This window comes from Protopterus annectens, chromosome 10.part0 (assembly GCF_019279795.1).
Source record: "Protopterus annectens isolate FY-2018-M chromosome 10.part0, PAN1.0, whole genome shotgun sequence".
NCBI lineage: Eukaryota > Metazoa > Chordata > Ceratodontiformes > Protopteridae > Protopterus > Protopterus annectens.
The window spans coordinates 713792224-713817540 of record NC_056744.1 but is presented as its reverse complement, the minus strand read 5'-3'; the positions used below and the strand labels follow the sequence as shown (position 1 = coordinate 713817540).

Here is a 25317-nt window from a genome sequence, read left to right as displayed (position 1 = left end):
TGCTTGACAGCATATACATTTTGCAAAGTGCACTATCCCTGTATCGTCACAGTTACTGTATGTTTTGCCCTCTAATAACATTTTTCTACATTTCAAATATATTGTTTCTTTGTTGAGAATATATGAACAATGAGCACAATGCCCATATTTAAATGTTCCTTTTCTTCTCATATTATTACTTCCTATTCCTGTAGTAACATTCCTTTCCAATAAATTCTTTAAACTACTGGAGTTCTTGTAAACCACCTTAAGCTTTTCCTTGGCTATTCTGTCTAGGTCCGTAATGGAAGTGAACCTGTCCCATTCCTTTTCTATTATACTTTTAACTAAGGTAGAACTTGCACTAAATTCTATAACTAGGGCCCTGTTGAAACCCTCATCCACTTTCAGTTGTTGCTCACTATTTTCTTCTTTACTACCTAAAGTGGGGAGAAATTTAGCTTTTCTTCCTTCTAGAACTTCCTTCTCCACTTTCTCAATTAAGGTGCTTGGATAGTTTCTTTTCTTAAACATTTGGTTCAAAATTTTCATTTCTTCCATGAAATCTTCATTATTAGAGGTCATTCTGGATGATCTAATGTATTGTCCCCTAACCAGATTTCTTTTCTGGTATGCGGGGTGAGCACTATTATAGTGCAAATAAGAATTTGAGTAAGTAGTTTTCCTATACACTTTTGAATGAAATTTATTGTCCTTCTTGTATATCTCTATATCTAGGTAATTTAATTTTTCGTCATCTATTTTATGTGTAAACTCCAACAAACCCATACTTTTACTCAAAAACTCTATAAAGTTACCAATTTCTTCCTTTGGTGCCTTCCAACAAATACAGATATCATCCAGAAACCTCTTGTATAAAGACCATTTTGAACTAAATATGGAATCAAGCACCCATTTTTCTTCCCATTTCGCTAAGATCAAATTTGCATATGTTGGGGCGCAAGCTGCGCCCATGGCCACCCCCTTGATTTGGTGGAAATACTCCACTTTAAAATAAAAGAAATTGTATTTTAACACAAAATCCAACAACTGTACAATCACCATGCACTCATTATGTGTTAAACTACCATCCCCAAAAATTAATTCCTCTAACATTACCTTTCCTGCCTCCAGTGGAATGCAGGAAAATAGGTCCACTATATCAATAGTAAGATAATACATATTGTCCGCATATAAGTTCGTTTCACACTCCTCCATGGTGATTGTAGAGTTGTTGCATTTAGTGTTAAAATACAATTTCTTTTATTTTAAAGGGGAGTATTTCCACCAAATCAACGGGGTGGCCATGGGCACAGCTTGCGCCCCAACATATGCAAATTTGATCTTAGCGAAATGGGAAGAAAAATGTGTGCTCGATTCCATATTTAGTTCAAAATGGTCTTTATACAAGAGGTTTCTGGATGATATTTGTATTTTTTGGAAGGCACCAAAGGAAGAAATTGGTAACTTTATAGAGTTTTTGACTGGGGATGCACAAGCCAGTGCATTTCTTTGTGCAGGCCTCAAGCCCAGATAAATGGGGAGGGTTGCGTCAGGAAGGGTATCCAGTGTAAAATTTTGCCAAATCATACATGCAGACAACAATACAGAAATACATACCAGATCAGTCGAGGCCCGGGTTAACAACGACTGCCACCAGTACTGGTCAACAGGATGCTGGCGGAAATTGGGCTACTGTTGGCCGAAGGAGGAGAAGAGGTGGGAGGGCATGCCGAAGGCAGGTAAAGGCTAGGACTGTGATAGTGAGGGTCAGATCTTTGAATGTTAACAGTATGACTGGTATAGGGAGAGAGCTAGCTGATATGATGAACCGAAGGAAGGTTGGTATATTGTGTGTGCACGAGACCAGATGGAAGGGGAGCAAGGCTAGGTGTATCGGAGGTGGTTACAAATTGTTTTATCATGGTGTGGATGGGAGGAGAAATGGCGTAGGCATTATCCTGAAGGAACAGCATGCTAAGAGTGTTTTGGAGGTGAAAAGAGTGTCGGACAGAGTGATGTTTATGAAGCTGGAAATTGATGGTGTAATGATGAATGTTGTTAGTGCATATGCTCCACAAGTTGGGTGTGCGATGGATGAGAAAGAAAAATTTTGGAGCGAGTTGGATGAAGTGGTGATGACTGTACCCAAGGGTGAGAGACTGGTGATTGGAGCAGATTTCAATGGGCATGTTGGTGAAGAGAACAGAGGGGATGAGGAAGTGATGGGTAGGTATGGTGTTAAGCACAGGAATGCAAAAGGTCAGATGGTAGTGGATTTTGTGAAAAGGATGGACATGGCTGTGATGAATACAAATTTTAACAAGAGGGAGGAGCATAGGGTAACATACAAGAGTGGAGGAAGATGCACACAGGTGGATCATATCTTACGTAGAAGGGCCAGTCTGAAAAAGATTGGAGACTGTAAAGTGGTGGCAGGGGAAAGTGTAGTTAGGCAGCACAGGATGGTGGTTTGTAGGATGACACTGGTGATCAAGAAGAGGAGGATGAGTGTGAGGGCAGCACCCAAGGATCAAATGGTGGAAATTGAAAAAGGGTAATTGTGAGGTGATGTTCAGGGAAGAGTTAAGACAGGCACTTGGTGGCAGTGAAGAGTTACCGAATAGCTGGGTAACTACAGCAGAGCTAGTAAGAGAGATGGCTAGAAAGGTGTTTGGTGTGACATCTGGAAAAAGGAAGGAGGACAAGGAGACCTGGTGGTAGAATAAAGAAATACAGGAGAGTATACAGAGAAAGAGGTTGGTGAAGAAGAAGTGGGATTGTCAAAAAGATGAAGAAAGTAGACAAGAGTATAAGGAGATGAGGTGCATGGCAAAGAGAGAGGTGGCGAAGGCTAAGGATAAGGCGTATGAAGAGCTGTATAAAAGGTTGGACACTAAAGAGGGAGAAAAGGACCTGTTCTGATTAGCTAGACAGAGGGACTGAGCTAGTAAAGATGTGCAGCAGGTAAGGGTGATAAAGGATAATGAGGGAAACATACTCACAAGCGAGGAGAGTGTGTTGAGCAGATGGAAAGAGTACTTTGAGGGGTTGATTAATGAAGAGAATGAGAGGGAGAGAAGGTTGGATGATGTGCGGATAGTGAATCATGAAGTGCAGTGGATTTCCAAGGAAGAAGTAAGGATAGCTATGAAGAGGATGAAGAACGGAAAGGCTTTTGGTCCAGATGACATACCTGTGGAAGCATGGAGGTGTTTTGGTGAAATGGCAGTGTCGTTTTTAACTAGATTGTTTAATGAAATCTTGGAAAGTGAGAAGATGCCTGAGGAATGGAGAAAAAGTGTTTTGGTACCGATTTTTAAGAATAAGGGTGATGTGCAGAGCTGTAGTAACTACAGAGGGATTAAACTGATCAGTCACAGCATGAAGTTATGGGAAAGAGTAGTGGAAGCTAGGTTAAGAAGGGAGGTGATGATTAGTGATCAGCAGTATGGTTTCATGCCAGGAAAGAGCACTACAGATGCGATGTTTGCTCTGAGAGTGTTGATGGACAAGTACAGTGAAGGTCAGGAGGAGTTGCATTGTGTCTTTGTGGATTTAGAGAAAACATATGACAGGGTGCCTAGAGAGGAGTTGTGGTATTGTATGAGGAAGTCGGAGTGTCAGAGAAGTATGTAAGAGTGGTACAGGATATGTACGAGGGTAGTGTGACAGCGGTGAGGTCTGCGGTGGGAGTGATGGATGCGTTTAAGGTGGAGGTGGGATTAAATCAAGGATAAGCTCTGAGCCCTTTCTTATTTGCAATGGTGATGGACAGGTTGACAGATGAGCTCAGACAGGAGTCCCCGTGGACTACGATGTTTGCAGATGACATTGTGATCTGTAGTGAGAGTAGGGAACAGGTGAAGGAGACTCTGGAGAGGTGGAGGTATGCTACAGAGAGAAGAAGAATGAAGGTCAGCAGGACTAAGACAGAATGTATATGTATGAATGAGAGAGAGGATAGAGGAATGGTGAGGATGCAGGGAGTAGAGGTGGCGAAGGTGGATGAGTTTAAGTACTTGGGATCAACAGTTCAGAGTAATGGTGAGTGTGGAAGAAAGGTGAAGAAGAGAGTACAGGCAGGATGGAGTGGGTGGAGAAGAGTGTCAGGAGTGATTTGTGACAGACGAGTACCAGTAAGAGTGAAAGGGAAGATCTACTAGAGGGTAGTGAGACCAGCTATGTTATATGGGTTGGAGACAGTGGCATTGACAAAAAGCAGGAGTTTGAGCTTGACGTGGCAGAGCTGAAGATGTTAAGATTTGCACTGGCTGTGACGAGGATGGACAGGATTAGGAATAAGTATATTAGAGGGTCAGCCCAGGTTGGAAGGTTTGGAGACAAAGCCAGAGAGCAAAATTACGTTGTTTTGGACATGTGCTGAGGAGGGATGCAGAGTATATTGGGAAAAAGATGCTAAGGATGAAGCTGCCAGGTAACAGGAAAAGAGGAAGGCCTAAGATAAGGTTTATGGATGTGGTGAGAGAGGACATGCAGGTGGTTGGCGTGACAGAGCAAGATGCAGAGGACAGGAAGAAATGGAAACAGTTGATCTGCTGTGGCAACCCCTAACTAGTGCAGCCGAAAGAACAAGAAGACGACAGAGTTTTTGAGTAAAAGTACGGGCTTCTTGGAGTTTACACATAAAATAGATGACGAAAAATTAAATTACCTAGATATAGCGGTATACAATGAGGACAATAAATTTCATTCAAAAGTGTATAGGAAAATTACTTACTCAAATTCTTATTTGCACTATAATACTGCTCACCCCGCATACCAGAAAAGAAATCTGGTTAGGGGACAATACATTAGATCATCCAGAATGACCTCTAATAATGAAGATTTCATTGAAGAAATGAAAATTTTGAACCAAATGTTTAAGAAAAGAAACTATCCAAGCACTTTAATTGAGAAAGTGGAGAAGAAAGTTCTAGAAGGAAGAGAAGGGATTCCAAGTCAGACTGCCAACCAGCCACTAGTGGAGTCCCACAGGGCTCGGTCCTGGACCCTCTCCTGTTTGGCATCTACTTCTTAGAATTCCAGGCCAACACAGAGGTACTCTGGCTGACCAAGTTCACAGATGATTGCAAGCTGGGAGTCATTAACTCCCTAAGTGATGCAGACATCCTACAGGAAGGCCTCACTGAGACCAATGACTGGTGTCGGAGCCATGTCCTTAAGCTTAATGCCAAAAAATGCGTTATCATTCCCTTTGGAAAGCACTCAGTCCCCACTAATTACCATGACAATGGGAGCCCACTGAACACTGAAGGTGCTAAAAGAGACCTGGGCACTCAGGTTGACAGCAACCTCACCTTCGACCACCACATTGCCACTGTAGTCAGAAAGTCCTTCTATGTGGCATATCTCATAACCAAGGGTTTTGCATCCAGGAAGAAAGAGGTCATCATCCCCCTCTACTCATCTTTCATTAGACCAATCATAGAGTATAATGCCCCATTTGGCATGTACCTCACCAGACACCTTCAGTGGCTGGGTAACACAAAGTTCATCCCAGAGATCACTCCTGTGGTTCTACTGGATAGAGGCACTGTGAACTAAAATTGGGTGGCATGACACCAGGGCAATTTTATGGGCTAGGCTTGTAAAGTCTCCAGGGCCATTAGCCTAGTACACACCTACGAACCTATGACAGATTGATCTTTTACATAGCTGTTTCTTGTCATATCCATTTGAATCTATGTCACCTTTTACAAGACTTTTCATTTTAATGAAAACTTCAAAAAAACCACCCCCAAGAACACCCCAATAACTTATTAACTTAATACAAACACATAAAATATGTACTACTTCAAATAATGAAGTTTAACCCTAGTAATAGGAACAATTGTCTGAGACTGACTGCAACATTCATAGGCTTTATTTAATCTACAATGAAGGTTATCCATGCTAAGATGCATGGTACAACCTAAGCTTCTACTTACACTAAGTATTGTCTGTTTTTCTCTTATCTTTATTCCTCTCCAAGATGTAGAAAACAATTTGAATGCTTTCAGAAAGCATTATCGTTTAGTCATTACTAAAAGCATTTGACTTGTATTGCCCCTTATAAGGTTGTCTCCATAGAAACATGAGAACCAGATATGCAGTTGCCCTCAGCTACAAGCTTCTCATGCTCATCTGTGAACATTTTCGCTAAAGGAAAATGTTTCATTACATTCATTGTTTTATTTACTTTCTTCTACTAAATCTTGTTAGTAGATCAAGCCAAGGGCCACAATCCAGTTATTTCCCCTATGCAAAAGTAAGATTTTACTTATATCATGCTCTGTATGCTTTTACAACAAATCCAACACCTCAGCAACCTAAAGATTACAGCCTATTATCTTAAAATATGCTTTTGTCCAAGCTTTCTTCTCTCTACACTGCAGTGCCTACATTTCTTAAAACTAAACAAGAAGAAAGAAAAAAAAAGAAACGAAGGAAAAAAGGGCACCTGTTTACTTTAGTATCTCTAACAACTGAAAATATTTCACTAACATACAGTATATGTCATGTTTCATAAAAATACTGTTAAGAACAAAAACTGCTTTACTTAAGTTACCTCTTTCCCTCACCTTAATGTTCTTCCAAATATTAATGATGTGTAGTAGAGCATATACTTTGGAGTCCCCTACAAGTTTAACAAAGTCAGAAAAGGCCAGTATTTCCAGATTTTCTTGTTCTGCCATATTTCTCAAATGTGCTTGATGCTTTGTAATCCCACATTTATTGATTAGTTTCTGAGTCGCTATTTTTCTTCCCATTGATCTCCATCTCCCAACCCCTTTCTCTGGTTCATTTTCAATGTACTCCTGCAGTTTCATTTACTATCGTCTCTGTCTACATTTGACATTTTTCCTCTAGATTACTGGACATCATATCTTGCACCAAAGCTGGAGCCTGAACTTCTTTTTGATGGACAACTGCAGAATTCCTATAAGCTAGTGTTTTCTCACCTTTTCCAGTTGATTTTCTTTCAGGCATCTCTAAATGTCGTCTTTGCTGGCATCCCGGCAGTGCAATTACTAGCCAATAACTGAAATTTAACACCCTCTCCCACTAAAAAACAAAAAAACAAAACAAAAATCACTGGCTCTTAGTTCTGAGTTTCTGTTCTCACAATAGGAGAGCTGGAATTAAGCTGTTACTCAATGTGCAGCTATCTTGGAGGTTCCGCCACACTTTTATTTTGCAGCAAGGTGTTATCTATAAAAAAAATGGACAAAGGGACTGTTTACCAAATATGATGATATTGCACTTTTTAGCACTTAATTTTAACCTTTTTCTAAGGACCAGTTGTTGACATGTGACAGTTCCAGTTGGAGCTTCCTTATATCAGAAGGGGACTTAACGATAACATCTAATTTACAACTGTCAGCAGACCTGGTTGGCCAGAGACATCCATTTGTGATATGGAGGTCTATGAAGTAGAAGTCAAACAGTACAGATCCCAGAATGGAATTCTGATTTACACCTTTGACCTTATTTATTGACAATGCACCTGCCACCCTCACTACATGGGTACTTATCCATCAATGGGTTTTCTATCCACCTAACTATAAAGGAGAGTCAATTTGGAATTCATTCAGAATATTTATTATGGTAGCATGTGGTATGGTGTTAAAAGCATTATCCAGGTCAAGGTATCCTGCATGGATAGCCTGTCAACTGTCCATGGCTTGCATTTCTCTCTCAAAAAAGTTGATCAGATTCATTAGACAAGATCTACCATTAAAGCTGAACTACTGGGGGTCAAGCATTATAACATTTTTAATATCAAATTTAATTAGATTAGCTATGATGCATTCCATGACTTTGCAGATGAGACAAGTCGGGCTATGAGTCTTCAGTGGTGGGTCCATCTTTTAGAAGTGGCACCATAATGGCCGCGTACCATACATCCGGGACAAAACCAGTGGCTAAGCTCAGGTTGAATAGCTGCAGCAGTAGGTCGATTTGTGACACATTTTGTACTGCTTATCATGAAACTGGAGCTATCAATTATGAAATCAAAAAATGTTTGGTTGTAACCTAAAATTTAGGTTTAGGTATAGGTATCCCAGTTTGCGTCAGGAAGTTAAAGCCCCCTAGTATCATGTCATGGAATACCAGTTTACTTGGAGTTCATCCAGTGTATTTAAGAACCTAACAGGTTTTTTCTGGTAGCATAGAGGAGGGGTCTCCTGTAATATGCCATGATCTGATAGTTGGTCCTATTCAGTTTAATTTGGACTTGTCTGTTCAGTTTTAGGGTTTCTAGGTAGCCTAGAAGTGACTGACCCTATCAAATATGAATATTCCAGTACAGTTAGCACTAGGCCAAAGGGCAAGATAGCACAAAACCCTAGAGGCCTAGGAGCTGGCATAATGGTTAAAGTTTTTACCTTTGACAAAGTACAGGGTTTGATTCTCACCCTTGGTTACTGACTGAAAGTCTGCAGACTGACTGCCTAATATTTACCCATGAACCCTGGAACAGAAATGAAGAACAAAACAAGAGGTAGCAAGGGACCAGCCACAGAAGTTTGAATCCAAATTGAAGTATAAAACAGCAGCCAGACTACCATGGCAACTAGCATAAAACTTAAAATTTTAATTATTACTAATAACAATAAAAGAAATAAAAGTGCACAGAGGATGAGCAGTTTTGGAAATAACTCCTCCTTCAGATCCAATGACATAATCACATCCTCTCACTTATAAAACTCTATCTGGCCAATCAAAAAACAGAAATGAGACAGCTCCTCCAGCAACATCCAATCAAGCTTCAAAATAACTTACATCCTTTGAGGAGCAGCTTTAAAGGTATCAAACCAATCAAACCTAGTTCTTTGTCTGCTCTAAATTTGGCTATCCACTTCACTTCAGTAACCTCCATATTATTTAGTACATCTCCACCTCAAGGACTGACCTGCCACACATCCATCACCATAAACAAAAAAACATGATCCTTAATCTCTTGTACATGTTCAGATAATGTATTGTTTCACCACCCACCTAATATCACTTAAATGCTGAATGATACAAACCTTCAGCATTCTATTGTTTTTACCAACATAAAATGAAGGGCAATAGGTACATTTAGCAACATACACGAGATTCTTGGCAATACAAGTTACACAGCCTATACAGCCATAAAATCTGCCAGTGATCGGGTGTACAAATACATTACTACTGTCAATACACGAGCAAGCTTTACAATGCTTGCATGGAAAAGTTCCCACCTTGGTACTAATAAAAGGCGTACTACTTGTTGTCAGTGGCTTATGACAGAGCATCTTCTTCAGGTTAGAGTTCCTCCTAAAGCAAAAAAGTGGACTCTCACCAACAATCTCCCTAATTTTTGTATCGATCATAAGAAGTTTCCAATTGTTCTTAATAATGTCACATATATGACTTATGTCACTACTATAAGTCAAATTAAAGCTGAGTGATGGTCACTTATTATTAATTAGAGAGATTCTACAACCAGTACTGGCAGAGTACAAGGTCTGCCTTTACCTTTCCTGTGTTGATAAAACTCTGTCATAGTATGCATAAGTTCTGAGTGTTTGTATCCACGTGACATAAGATCCAACTTCGCCTTCTATATTTCATCATTAAAAACTTCATCATCCGTACAAAGCCTCGAAACCCTTAGGAACTGGTTCATCATAACATTGGAGAAAATATGGGTATGATGCACTGCTTATCATATAACATTGTATTGATGGTTTTATCTACATTCACTATAAGCTTAATGTCAAGGAATTCAATTGAAGAATCAGAAGCATTTGAAGTGAACTTAACTCAGTAGTAGATTTAAGATAAGCAACATAAGCATGAAGTTCATCCAAACTACTTGTCCAAATCAAAAAGATATCATCTACAAAATGCTAGTGGAAATATATATCATTACGCTGAGCAATTGTCTCAGGTGGTGGTTGGCTCATGGAACCTCTCTCAATTTGGGGTGAAGACCAACTGAAGAAGGCACTTCTGAGAGCTCCTACAGTGTGTTAAAAGATTCCTCTCATTTTTTGCAACAGCTCTATAAACATTTTATAATGGTAACAAGTTCAGTCATTTTTACCTTGTTACAATGGATGTTGGCAGTCTCTTCACTGTTTATTCCAAATGAGTTTGGCTCAGCCTCCCTTGATCAGTTTACTGCAATACAACAAATCTTAGAGAATGATATTATTGATTGGATTTGTGTTCTTTTATTTATTTATTTAACAAGAAAGTTTGACTTGGAACGAAGCCAATTTTCAGTGGAGGCATGAGGAGAAATGATCCAGATGCATGACTTTGTACCGTGCGAGGAAACTGGAGCACCTGGAGAAAACCCACACAAACACAGGGAGGACATGCAGACTCCACACAGAAGGCACCCCAGCTGAGAATCGAACTGGAGAACCTCTTGCTGTGAGGTGACAACACTACCGCTGCACCACTGCGCCATCCAGTTTTACATTTGTTATTAGAGAACAACATGGTTATTTTTAATGGAGACTTCTACGGGCAGCATTGGTGGTGACTATGGGGACCCCCTGTGCCAATAGTTATGCGAATGTGGTCTTCACTAATTGGGAAGATACATATAATTTTAGTGACAATTTTACTGACAAAAATAAGTGGCATTTTTAGCAATTGGATTAAATGGTTTGTTAACATTCAGGCTATGAACGCAGTTTTTTTCTTGGAAAAGACTTGCCAGTACCCTGATTTGTTTGGTGACTCCCCAGTTCTAACTTACTGTGTCCTGTCTGTCAGCCAGCTTGCTATCCACCAGGTGACATAAGGGTTTATACCTTACCTCTTGAGTTTCTCAACAATGCCCAAGTGGTGTATTCTGTCGAATGACTTAACCAGTTCAAGGAAGGCAGTATGAATCATTTTGCCCTCCTCCATTGCTTTGGTGACCTTCTCAAAGAAGTCTATCAGGTTGAGTAGGCACAATCTGCCCTTAATATAACAAAACTGTTTCAGGTCCAGTGTCTGGAAGTTTCCGATGTCATTATTGATCTTTTCCATAATATACATTTCAATGGCTTTGCATATGAGATTAGTGAGACTTATGGGTCTGTAGTATGTGTCACTCTAGATGGCCCACCTTTGTGCAAAGGATCAACTGTTGTTGTTCTCCATTCATGGGGCAAGAAGCTGTTGGGCAGCTACAGTTAAACAACACGAAGCCTGTTTGGAGGGTACAGTTAAATAGAAATTCCAGAGGGACTGATAGGTCATGTTTCATGCTATTTGGAAGGCATCCTGGGATACTGTCTGGGCCCACTGATGCAGTGTTCTTGGCCTTAGAAAGAGCATTAAGGACCTGTTCCCTAGTGATAGCAGGGGAGTTTTATATTTGTGATATTTCCTGAGGAAAGGTTGAATGGGGGGAAAGAAGGGTCAAGTTGGAGCCGAATTTGTCAGCCAGTAGGTTTGCCATGTCCTCTGGATCAGTATAGGTGGCTCCATTAACAATGAGTTACACACACGACTGTGAGTTGCCTTTGAGGTTGCGAACATAGCTAAAGAATGCCTTGTGGTTGTCCTTGGCCTGGGAGGCTGAACTTACTTCACATTTGGCTTTGATAGGCTTTATTTGCCCTATGAGTTTTGTTTAGTTTGGAGAGAGTGGTTTTATCCTGCTGGGAGCTGTACCTCCTAATTTTTGCAGTGCTTTTTTGCTTCTGTCATACACCCTACTGATGTAGTGATTCCATCAGGGTGGCTTGTTTTTTAGTTAGTTCTGTTCTTCTTCCTAGAGGTACAGCTGCCCCTATGCAACTTATTAACATGTTTGTATAGGGTTTGTCTGAATGGTTCTGTGTAGGTAGCAGTATTCTCAGGGTTTATGAAAGCTTGAAATTTTGCTAGGTTATCACGTAACAGTAAGTAGAGTAGTTCCTGAATATTCCAGTGTTATCTGGGATTCCAGGTTTTGTTTTGACTTCAGAGGTGACCATTTTGTGGTATGACCTTACCAGTGAAGACATTACACTCTCCTGTATTAGTGAGGACCAGATCCAGTATGTTTGCACCCCAGTTTGGCGCACAGACAATCTGGTCCAGGGAGTTTATGTTTTTAAAATCTAGGAATATCTGTGTCTATATGTTTGGTGTTGTATATGTTTCCCAGTTAATAGTGGGGTAATTAAAGTTGCCCATGAATATGTTACTGGGTTTGATGATGAGGGTTTCCAGTAAGTTTAAATACATGTCATGGGTTTCCTGGGTCATAGAAGGGGACCTATAGCTTACAAGGAAGTGGTATGGGATTTTGTCTATGGTGATTTTAACATGGAGAAGCTCAAGTGCATCGACCTATGTGACCAGCCTTGAGGTACATTTATTTTTGATTTAAATCAATACACCTCCACCTTTGGTCCCTTGTCTGTGTATTAGGTGGTCTAAATGTGTGGGAGGCATTATAACTTGCACTGCCGGTGTGCTCTTCATGGCTCAGTGACCACAGACATCAGCATTCTCTAGGGTGAGGAGGGCTTGTACTGAGTGGAGTTTTTTTGTTTAGACTCCTAGTACTGAGCACTAACACCTTTAGATTTGATTTGATTTACTATGTTGGAAGTACCATTAGTTTAGCATTGCCTAAAAAGGCACTATATGGAGGACAATATTTTAACTATTATTCAAAGGCCTGGGGGGGTGGGCACAGACCATCCCTGGCAAAGCAGCATGGTATGTTGGCCATCTCCTTCCATCCTGAAAAATACTGTACCCTCCTTAAAATGTCACAAGAAATTAAGCCAATTTTTAAAGTCACTAACTTCTGTTCGTATTGTGGCATCATCCTTGGAGAAGGTAAAATGCTGTTCAATGCTACGCTTACAGAAGCCAGGGACACATACTTCGAGAGTTCCATGATGTCTCTCTTCATATAGTCTAGGAAGGTACATCTCAGATCATTTACATCTACATGGTCTACAAGTCATACTGGTACTTGTGGTCCAATGACCTGAGTGCATGCATAATGTGGTCGATTCTGAACCCTGATAAGCAACTGACTGTGACTTTCTCTTTACTCAGCCTGGTGACAAGGACATCAGTGTGCCTCACAATGGAGTCTCCAATGATCAGAAAGTTGAACTGTGAGCTTGCTTGCCTTATGGACTTAGACGTAGAAGCTCTATGAGATGTGTTGATGTGAGTGTTGTTTTGAAAGAGTGCATTTTAGGCTGCTGAAGATATTTGTTATGTGTACTTCATCTAGGAGGTCTTTAGGGTTCAGAAAGGTTACATTTAAGTGCCTCAGAATATGTGGGTCTATGTGTGTACTATGAATTGCGTCTGATGGGTGCAGTGCGTGTATTACTGATGACTTGATCGACATTAGGTGTCTTATGTGAGTGCTCTGCCACATTGTGTAAACACATCTCTCGCATACCATATCAGTTTGAGTCCTGATAATTAACTGGTTGTCAGTAAACATTAGTTAATTTCTACATTTGGTAGAACTGCAGACTGCTGTCAGATTTGACACTTATTTAGGCATTTATTGCAGCATTTTTACATCAACAGCATTACTAGTAAGTTTCTGCATAATCTGGAGCCATAAACTGTAAGCAGAATTCAGTAGTGAGAATTTTTTCTGCTCCAGTATTTGTGCTTCAGTGCTTTTACAGTTGGTATTCCAGTTTTGATCGTACAGTTGTATATTCTGTTTTTGCCTGCCTAAAGTTTCATTCTAGCATATTTCTGTGCTCAGGTTTTTTGTGTCTGTCCCACCCCCCCAACTGAGACATTAAGCTAAAATTTCTAACAGAGCTCCAATATTATATTTATTTAATTTGGTTCTTCTCTAGCTAGCCTGCTCCTTCCTTGTTGTGGATTTATAAGACTGTGCCTCTGGCCTCCGTCCCTTATTTTAATCTGATTTCCAAAATCCCTCCACTCTATCATTGCTCTTATCTGTTGTATAGGCAATTCAAGTACTCTACCTACCCATTGTTTTCATTAAACCCATCCTAGAAAGCAAATTTTCCCTATAGACTGGTCCATAAAACTGCACCCTGTAAAGCAGAAAATATAAAGCAAATACCTTGCTTGTCAACAAGCTTAAAGCAACTAGTTAGGCACTGAGAGGCAATACATATAGATTTTGTAAAGACAGTATTGTGAAACCACCAAGAAGAGACAACTCAGATCCACACCAGTAATGGATTTAGCGCTTTTGTTTTTTAATAAAAAACTTCTTCAGAATCACAGATACACAAACACTGACCCAATAAATACCCTCACAACCCTCCATATTACCATAATTAATTGCTGACATCATAATTAATTAACCCCTTATATATAATTGTGTTAAAAAAACACATATACAAAATTCAATAAATCACTTACAAATACATATATAAGGACATATATAAATGAAAAAATATATTGCTATAATATATTTACAAATATCCCTTTGTCTTTAATCTGAGAATAGAACTGACAGAAACGTTGATGTTCAAACTTGGGTAATATGTTGCATTTGTTCTTAATTGCCATCTAAGTTCCCTAGATTCCAGATAGTCATTCAGTGGTCCACCCCTATCCCCTAAAGTCACTTGTTCAAGTACTGAAAACTTAAAAGAATGACCATCATTATTTTTAACATGAACAGCTAACACATTTTTTGTTTCCTGTTTTTTGATGTCCAAGAAATGTTGATACATTCTACTCCTAAGGGCATTGATAGTCTTGCCAATATAGAAACAAGGGCACTGAGTGCACATACCAATATATACTACTGCCTTACTACTACATGAAAACTTCTTTTTATGTTTGAATTTACCAAAGTTTGGAATATTTATTTCATTTCCTTCTATAATTGACTGACATTGTAAACAAAAACCACATTTGAACATACCTTTAGTTCCAGAATAGAGCTCCGTTGTATTCTCCAACATGTTTTATATTAGTGTCTTTTCTATACACTATGTTGGGTCCCATACCCACTATATCTAGACATTCCTTACTGGCATTGAATAAATTCCAGTTGTATTGAATAATTTTCTCAATATTATTATAGTGCATATTATATTTAAATGTACCAACCCTATTGAATATTTTATTCTCATTATTAGTCTTCTCTGTCATAATGACATCAATACTTGTACCTAACAGTGGGAAAAAAAATCCATTTTCTCTTTTTGTAATTACCTCCTGTAGTATATTATCTACAAATTCTCCAGGATATCCCCTGTTAACTAACATACCCTTACGGGTGCTCATTTGATCCAGGAATTCATGTTTTTCAGATACCATCCTGGCTAATCTAACCCCCTGTCCTTTTACTAATGCCTTCTTCTGATGTAAAGGGTGGAAACTACTGAAGTGCAATAGTGTATTAGAATAGGTAGGTTTTCTATAGATGGTAGTCTCAAACTGTTGCCCCCTTTTATTTTACCAATAGTAATATCCAAATAATTAATTGAATGACTATCTGGAATCTAGGGAACTTGGATGGCAATTAAGAACAAATGCAACATATTACCCAGGTTTGAACATTAACGTTTCTGTCAGTTCTATTCTCAGATTAAAGACAGAGGGATATTTGTAAATATATTATAGCAATATATTTTTTTCATTTATATATGTCCTTATATATGTATTTGTAAGTAATTTATTGAATTTTGTATATGTGTTTTTTTTACACAATTATATATAAGGGGTTAATTAATTATGATGTCAGCAATTAATTATGGTAATATGGAGGGTTGTGAGGGTATTTATTGGATCAGTGTTTGTGTAACTGATTCTGAAGAAGTTTTTTATTAAAAAATGAAAGCGCTAAATCCATTACTGGTGTGGATCTGAGTTGTCTCTTCTTGGTGGTTTTGCAGTTATTCGTGTGTTTTTCTGTGGTGTTAAAAGACAGTATTGTATAAACGTTAAAGTTAGTAGAATTTAGTTCTCTTGAACATAATCTGTCTCAATAAAGCACTTATATTAGTCTACACCAACAAGGAACCTTTATTAGCCTTTTAAACTCAATACACTACCCCCTTGTAGCTCACCAAGGAGTGGACAGCAAGGATATGCAATTTCCCAACTTATCTGTAGCCAGCAGACACAGTATGCGAGACATGTACTTACTAAATTAAACTGGAGGCTAAACTAGCACATAAAAGTGCAAGTGTTGTTGAAATCACACACACAGTACCAACCTTACATAGCATATAACACATACATAGACTAATGTATGTTTAGGCACTTAAAAGCAATCTTCCTAAACAGCAAATGTCGCCTAGACTCTCAGTTGTCAAAGCTATGTCTCAGCAAGGCCAAAGGCAATCAGAAAAAGGAACGCCTAGCACCACACATACAGTCGCACTCAATGGAGCTCCAGACACTAAGCCCCTAAGGCAAGCAAACACACTTCCCCAAGAATCTTGTCATAGGGGACCTCCTTACGAAGAAATACTGATGCCCTTCTAACCAGACTGAACAAGGAGAAAATAACTGTTAATTACTTATCTGGGGCCGGGACCCACAAAATCACACACACACGTCATTACACCATAGGTACCAGTATGATTCCATTGTAGTCCACGGAGGTGTAAATGACCTGATACATACCACACTGCACTATATAAAGGGAGATATTATGGAGCTCTCAGGCTAGTATAAGCCTAGCATTGAGCAGCATGGTAACACTGAGGATGATGTGACAATATAAGCAAAAGATGACTGATTTTAACAACTTGCTGTCTATCAGGTATCACTCTAAGGGGATTCAATATTTGTCACCTTGGGAGGATATGTTAACACACCACATTGCTTTAACAAGGATGGTCTGCATGTCTTCTCTCTCAGCCTTTTTTTTAGGTAATGTCAAATTGACAAACCTACCGACATAGCAAAATCAACTCAAATGAACCTCAGGGTGTTACCTCTCAATGCCAGGAGTCTAAATAAAACATTGCACTCCATCCAAGCGCTCTCATACTCAAGAAGACAATAAAATTTGCAGTTACTGAGACATGGTTTAAAGGGGAAAAGATTACCCTGGAAGTGTGAGCAAGGTTTCAGTGCCTTCCATGCTTTTAGACCGGTAGCTGCACAGACAAGGGCTAAATGTAGAGGTATCTGGGTATACAACCTCTAGACTGGTCAAACAGGATGATGTGCTACAGTTCCTCCATGCGTAGCTCACCATATATAAAATTCTGTAATAAATCCTACCCACCTACAGGTCACCCTCCATGTCCCAAGAAGCTTACAATGCATAAGGATGGACTGGAGAAACATACCATACAAGCTAACACCCCCTACTCATGGGAGATTTTATTTACCCATCTTCAGACTGGGAATCTTATATGACCTCAAATCTACAAGCGCAGAGATTCCTGGACTTTGAAAATACAAACACCTTTGACAAAATAGTGAAAACGCACATTACAGGCTCCAAAATATTAGACCTTATACTCTCAAAAATGGGAGAATGCTACCCCCCACCACCCCATGTCTCATCTTCCCTGTTAAGGTCTGACCATAAAGATGCATCAACCAAAATCAACTCTGTAACCCCAGTAAAGCCAATTAACAGTTAGGAACTATTCCAATGCAAACTACCTTTCATTAAGTGATGGGTTTGTCAAAATTAACTGCTCCTTCAAAACCTTACTGATCTGCTCTCAAAAATCTCTGTACAACTAGGCCAATGGCAGCACAGAGGCTGCTGTTCCCTACCAGAAGTAAGCCCAGAACTAGCTCCAGAAAAAAAATGCCCTGTTGGCATCGCAAATTAAATAGAATACACAACAAAAGGGGGAAAAAAAGACAAAAATCAGTAAGGGTAATTTGAATAAAGTTAACATCTCTGTCATCAAACTAAATAAACTAAGATGGCTAATTAGGTCAAAGTCAACTTTGAGATTAAGATAGCCTTCCAGTTGAAAGCTAGCAATAAGGGCTTCTTCAGCTATGTCAGAAACCTCAAGGGCAGCACAAAGCAATGTGCTGAACAGGTGGTTAATGGTGCCACATTCACTAAACCTGGTGATATAGTGAACCTGTTAGGGGACAAATTCATTTCCAACTTACCTTGCTGTCATCCAGACCATCCCCAAGAAATACCCAGAGACATAAATTCTCCTACTATAATTAGGAAACATGGACTGGCTGTGCTCACTAAAGCCATGGGCTTCAATAACATCCTGGAATTCCTCCTGAGCAGTCTAAAATACAACTTATCAGGAATCTTGGAATCACTATTTAACTACAGTCTTAAAACAGTCTGTGTCATGTGAATGGAGGACTGTGATGGTCACCACTTTCACAAAGGAGGACCTTCAACAGATCCTGGAAACTGCAGACTCATTAATCTGACTAGTCTTATCTGCAAAGGCATGGAAAGAATCATGGACATAAGAGACGTCCAGACACTGGATCCATCCAAGTTTGGGTTTGTCAAAGGAAGGTCATGCTTACCAAATCTGACAAACTTCTTAGAAAAAGGTCACTAAGGCAATGGATGAGGGGAAAATGGTGCATACTGCCTACCTAGATTTGGCTAAAACATTTGATACAATACCCCACTTGGGCATTGTCAACAAGCTTATGAAACTAGGCATAAAACCCTTTATAAAATGCTACATAGTTAGCTGGCTCACAGACAGGATCCAATAGGTTAGAATCAGTGAGGTTAACTCCACAAAGAGGCTTTTCACCAGTGGAGTCCCTTAGGACTTGCTGGGCCCACTCCTTTTTGGCATCTACTTCTCAGAGGTCAAAGTCAATGTTAAAGGCCTCTGACTAACCAAGTTCACAGATGATTGCAAACTGGGAACATTCAATAAATTCCTCCAAGATGAGAACAACCTTCAGGATTGTCTAGCACAGACAAATGCTTCATACCAAAGCTATGACTTAAAATTCAATGTCAAGAAACACATTAGAGTACATTTTGGGAAGTCAGCCACCTCAGGATAATGACGTCATCAATAAAACACCCCTAAAAGTTGATTCACTAGTCAGGCATTAGGGAACTTATGTAGACAGTAACCTAGCCTTCAACCAACATGTTTGTAAGGTAGTAAGAAAATCCTTCTATGTTGCTCAACTTTTAAATAAGTGAGGGTATGGCATTCTAGGTCCAGATAGGTCATCATGCCACTGTACACAGCCCTCATCAGTCCCATCGTAGAATATAATGCTCCATTTGGTATGCCCCTGACCAGACACATACAAATGGAATGTCTGCAGATGTTCCTTACAAAATGAATGCAGGGAATAAACAAAATGTCCTGTGCTGATCACCCCAAAGTTCTGTCTCTTTATTCTGTTATCATACAGACTACCAAGAAGTGATCTTTGCCTCTTTTGTTATAAGGCATCCCTGGTCCCCGTTTTGGTGAACCTTTTTTGCAAATCCACAAAACAAACCACATCGGAACTACTAGATCAAAAGACCTAAATTCTGCTTGCAACATAAATAGCACATGTGAGAGAGACAGAAATGATTCTCAGATAATTCCCATTCTCTGGAACAGCCTCCCTCATCCATCTGAAGCAGAGTTCCGCTCTAATCTTATTTAATTACAACTTAGATCAATGGATAGGTAGCAGAAAATTCACCCCTGTTCTGACACCTATGTCTCTGATGAACAGAGGCAGGCAGTAAATCACTCCCTGTATAAATACAATCTGTGGGTCTAATTTGCATTGCACAGCTATGCTTAAATGGGCTCTAGTGGTCATTAGCCTAGTATACACCTATGAACCAATGAACTAAGGATGGACAAGTTGGCTAATATTCCATCTTAGTACAACAATACAATAATTTATCAACAGGTGTCTCATATTTGTACTGCAAAAAGGGTTAAGTAATACTACTGGAATGTCACTTAAAAACAAATCTAAAAATGACTATAATTGCAGTGTAAGGGGGGAAAATGTAATAAAGATAAGATAAAGAAGAACAGTTCCTGGTTATCCAACACAGTGCTAGACTTCAATCTAATTAGTAAGAAGTGCAGAAATACAGCTACAGACTCATATACGTGAGCATGACTACGTGCATTTGTTGAGAATTTGGCACTGGAATACCCTGCGTCTATCTAGTACAGTGTTGCACACAACTGAGGTAACTGCTGTTTATCCCAGCAGGGAAAACAAAAGAACCAACAAAAACTTAGCTAGGAATTCAACCAAAAATGCCTACTACCAGAGTGCAGTTGCAGTTTAACTATCTGTAACAGAACCAGTACCAATGGTTCATAGAAGCTGACACTTGACCAAAGACCAGCTTAAAAACTTACAAGACTAACAGAATTTAAGAAAAACAGAGGAAAAAACTAAATTATATGCTAGCCATGTTAGCCATGCAGTAACAGATAGGCCACTGTACAAACAAAGCTGAACAGTTTTTTTTTTTTTTTTTTTTTTTTAACAAAACAGTAAAACGTAAATAATTAACACTTATTTTTCTGTATAACTGAATACAGACAACAGTTAAGTGTGACAGAAAACAGTACTTTCCAACTCCTGGCATTTTAAGAAAGGTTATCGGTTTACTAACTGTTTTCATTTGATGTAACTTTAACAGAGTTAATATATCTGAGCCTATAAAGACTGTACTATGCAAATGACAGATACAGTTTCTACATTTATACAACATTTATAAGCATGCAGCATACCTTGGGTGCTGGTATAATTAAAGATGTACTGACTGGATCTACAGGTTCTTCTTCTACTGTTTCATCTGCAACTGCATTTGTAAGACTGTCTTCCTCATTTTTATTAGATTCAGGCTATGGAGAAATGAAATCTGTCAGTTTCTGACCTCCTGAAAACATTATCCATCTGTTACCATCTATAAAAACAAAGTGGTACAACTGCAAGAAAATCCAGGTCTCTAGCAATGTTCACAGTGGAGGATGTCAATTAATTTGCATACTACTATCTAGACATATTATTATGTTATACTAGGTCAAACAATTACTAAATGTTTACTAACGCTACAGTTGGTATATGACCGTGCAAGATATTCTACTAAACTTTATGGAATCGTATTATATTTTATAAACATTTGCATTTGAAATAAATAGAAAACTAGTTCTGACTTACTTATCTAGATCACACAATCACACACAAGCATATACATGAGTACACACACACACAGACACACACACACACACACACACACACACACACACACACACACACACACACACACACACGTGATGAAGCTGATTAAGAAATACCATGTTCATCATATTGATCACTGTTACATTAGCCTTGGCTATATGGGTTATATCCTGCCAAGGACATAACAGCCAGCCAGCTTCCAAAGCTTCAGGGCACTTTCCACATGTCAAACTGTCAGGCAGCTTAAGCTCAGCTGACTAAACGACATGTTTTGGCACCAAGAACTTCAAAACTTTACAGCTGCTAAAGAGGACACTCCTCTAAGGCTTTAGATGATCCACAGTCAGCTTGTTGCTGTTCCTTTGCTAAGCAGATAAGTTCCCTTTGGGGAAAAACTTTCCACTTTTTTAAATATTCTTTGCATTTTATCATTTTTCTCTACAGAAAAGTTATTTTAAAGCTAGGAGTTTTGTGCTTTAATGGACTACCACAAGATTGTATCATACTTTTTAAAAGGGAGTACTTTTTTTGTTCCTTTAAGTTTAAAAATTGTGTGAAGTAACTGAAAATGGAGACATTATGTTTAAAACACTTTGATTGCCCCCGAAAAGTCAAATAAAGTACTTTTTGCTGTGTTTTTCTGTGTAAAAGTGACCTTCAAAGACTTAACAGTTTTGCATACCAATTCCTCCTACTTTATTTTAGAGGATGTGTATGTAACTTGCCTGCAATTTTCCTGATAGTCAGCCAATAAGAAGGAAGATATGATGTATAAAGTTCCTCAGTTTTTTACACTAGTGCCCAACCTGGCACAACAGCAGCTATAGCTTTAGTTGATCCACTGCTGCTAAACAGCTAATTTCAGTCCTACTCTTTATGATAAGGATGGGAAATTTATTGATAAATATGGGGGAAAAATTGTGCAATTCTGCAACTTTGATTTTTTATTTTTTTTGCAATTGTGAAAGTATACAGAATGTTTTAATCTGCAGTTTCTTCTTGTGAGGAAAACTCTGTTACAAATAATTTTGTTTCTTCTATTGCATTAGTCCCTGCTTATTGTTTATTCATGGCTAAATTTCTCCACATCATTTGAGTTTCTAGTACCATGATAGGAATAGACCCCATTCCTAAATCGAAGTATGATTAAAGTTCATGAAGTTAGTATTGTTTCAGTCTTTGATGTTAACCAAAATTGCTCTTAGCAGCACCCATGAGGTGTGCATGACTGTTCACATTTCATGAAGTTAGTATTGTTTCAATCTTTGATGTTAGCCAAAAGTGCTGTTAGCAGCAACCATAAGGTGAGCATGACTGTTGACATTTCTTCCAGGATTATAGCCATTGGTACTATTTTGAAGAGGTTTGCATGGCTGCATTCTCAGTCTCCCAGATGATATTACAAATGAGATCTGAAACTTCCCTTCGGATAGAGATTTAACTTTTGGCCTCTCTGCTGTAGAAGTGATCAGTTTGATGAAAGGAGTAAAATGATTCAGGGAATCTCTTAAGATTTTTCAGCTCTCCTTTTCCAAATTTTCTACGGGATTCTCAAACTCCTCTCCAATTTTTTCAAAAAAAAAAAAAGAAGCAGAAGAATACAATTCCAACAAAATATAAATCTCGAACCTACCCAAATAAATGGCAGTCCAACAAATCCAAATGACTATTCAAGAGTGATTGTGACCCCCGTACCACCATGGTCCCTTTTCTCTTCTACAAAGTCTGAATCTCCATTTTTCTCTTAGGCAACAGATAGGTTCAGACAAATTGTTTTTGAAGATTATTTGTCAAGGTTACAGATGGCAGTGGTATGAAATTCTTCCATTCCAGGTGCTCATTCCACATCCTCCAGATCAGACTCTTGTTTCCACCAGTTCATCACATGCTGCCCTGACGTGTGATACAACCAGTTCCTCCTTCCCAGGTGGGGAAGGGTTTTTATTCAAGGATGTTCTTGGTGCTAAAGAAAGAAAATGTTTGGAGACCAGTTCTGAATCTTTCGTTTTTCCTAATCCTGTCTGTAACAGTGTTGAAATTCAAAATGATGTAACTTCCTAACCTGTTACTTTTCCTTTATTAAGTTTCCTGGTAACACTAGACTGAAAAGATACTTATCACATCCCTACTCACCTAGACTTCAGATGTTGCTTAAAGGTGTGTGTGTGTCTATCTGGACAACATTATCAATTTTATGCTTTATCCTTTGGACTACCTGCTGTACCAAGAGCCCTTTCCAGTTATAAGCCCACTGCAGGCTACACGGTATCCACATTTTTCCATATTTTGATGACATGCTTATCTATGCAGAGCCTTTTTTAAAGTGTGAGGAATCTCTCTCTTTTGGGTGAAAGGTTTCTTACATAAGTTGGCATTTCAAGAGAACATTCAAAGGTTTTTTTACACTCCTTAACAGAGGATGTCAGACACTTCAGTTCTACGAGTTTTTCATCCACAGGAAAAAAATAGATCAATATCTAGCTCTGTTTCTAAGGTTTTCCACTAAAATTTCAGTCACTGCGAGGAAATACCTCAAGATTTTGGGTCTCATGGCTTCTATGTTTCTCATGATACCCCTGGCAAGACTCCACATGAAAAACAATATCTGAAGTCTCTTTGGTCCCACCACTACCAACCTTTGTCTTTTCGATCCCAGTGCTGGGGTTTGTCAGAAGAGAAATAATTTGGTGGAGACAACGGATATTCTTAAATCCAGGGCTCCCATTCTCCTTCTCTGTTACCAGTCAGTTACCACAGATGCCTTGGACTTTGTGTGGGAGCAGTTTCAGGAGGGGTAAAGTGTAGGGTGTGTGGGACACCGGGGACAAATGCAAGAACATAAACATCAAAAATCAAGGCACTCAACTCTCTGAATCATCCTTGGTTTCCTGGACCTCTACAAGTTGTTACAGATAATACCACAGTTATGCAGTACATCAACCAACAGGGGGAACCAGGTCAACCCCCTTTGCAGAGTAGCCATGTTAGCTTGGGATACAGCTTCACAACAGAGTCACTCTATAGGCATCCTACATTCTGTCAGAGCAAAACTGTGTGCCAGGCAAGGTGAGCAGGACCAGAACAGATCCTCACAAATGGAAATTAAAGCTGGGGGGGGGAGGGGTCTTCCAAGATTTGATCAATCTGTGGGGAGTTACTCAAGCAGATCTCTTTGCCACCTCTCTGAGCAATAAACTAGCAAGTTTCTGTTCCCGGACTGCATGCAAGAAGGTCCAAGTCAGATGCATTTTCTTTTCCTTGGACATAAATATTCCTGTATTTGTTTCCACCCTGTCCACTAATACTCAAGGTACTGCTGAAGATTCAGAAGGTTTCTCTCAAGATCACTGTGATGACTCCCTTCTGTTCCAGGCAGCTGTGGTTCTACCTTCTTTTGGGAATGGCCTGGGTCAATTAACACAAGCTTCCGCACAGACTGGATCTACTCACAAAAGAACAGGGGTGTTTGACGCACTGCAATATCAATCAACTTCAACTGAATGCCTGGCTCATAAGGTCTTACTTCCTTTTAGGCACCTGTTTTCTGAGGATGTGCAGCAGGTACTAAAGGATATGAGTAAGTCTGCTACTAGAAAATTATATACTAGCAAATGGAAAAGGTTTTGTGGTTGGTGCCAACAACATAGCCAGCACCTGTTCAGGGGCAGTTCTCTGTTTTTTTCAATATCTCTGTGGGTTACTATCTTACTGCCTTTCTTTTTCCTACGTTAAAGTTCAGTTATCAGCCATTTCAGAATGTCTGCCTATGGATCCTCCTCTTTCAATGAAATTTCATGTGAAAATGTCTTTGAAAGGGGGTTTTGCACAACAGACCTCAGAAGTAAACTAGTGGCCCCTCCTTGGGATCTTAATTTTGTGCTACAAAAACTAACCCTTGTTCCACATGAACCAGCTAATCTGGTTGACTTGAGGTTCTTGACATTAAAAACAATGTTACTGATTGCTGTAACTTCTGCAAGAAGAGTATCTGAGTTGCAAGCTCTTTTGGCGAATTAACCCCATCTCATTTTCTACAGGGAAAGGGTTTCTTTGTGAACAAAGACTTCTTTTATGCTCAAACTGGTATCAGAGTTTACTTTAAGCCAAACTAGTCATCTCCCTGTTTTTTTTTTCCTGAACCTAAACACAAGGGTTAAAGGATACTCCATACCTTGGTGGCTTACAGACAACTCTAGTACTAACTTGACAGAACTAAATCTTTCATATCTTCAGATCAATTTTTCA

At 39.2% G+C, this 25317-nt stretch overlaps 1 protein-coding gene across 1 annotated transcript in view; it reads right to left on the bottom strand.

The window, feature by feature from the left end:
- Nucleotides 1-25317, bottom strand: part of PATJ (PATJ crumbs cell polarity complex component) — a gene marked incomplete in the record, with an annotated part of 2990875 nt that overhangs the window by 2575946 nt on the left and 389612 nt on the right. Inside the window, 1 exon segment of the mRNA XM_044085542.1 lies at nt 20622-20735. Coding sequence (XP_043941477.1) covers nt 20622-20735 — 114 coding nt within the window.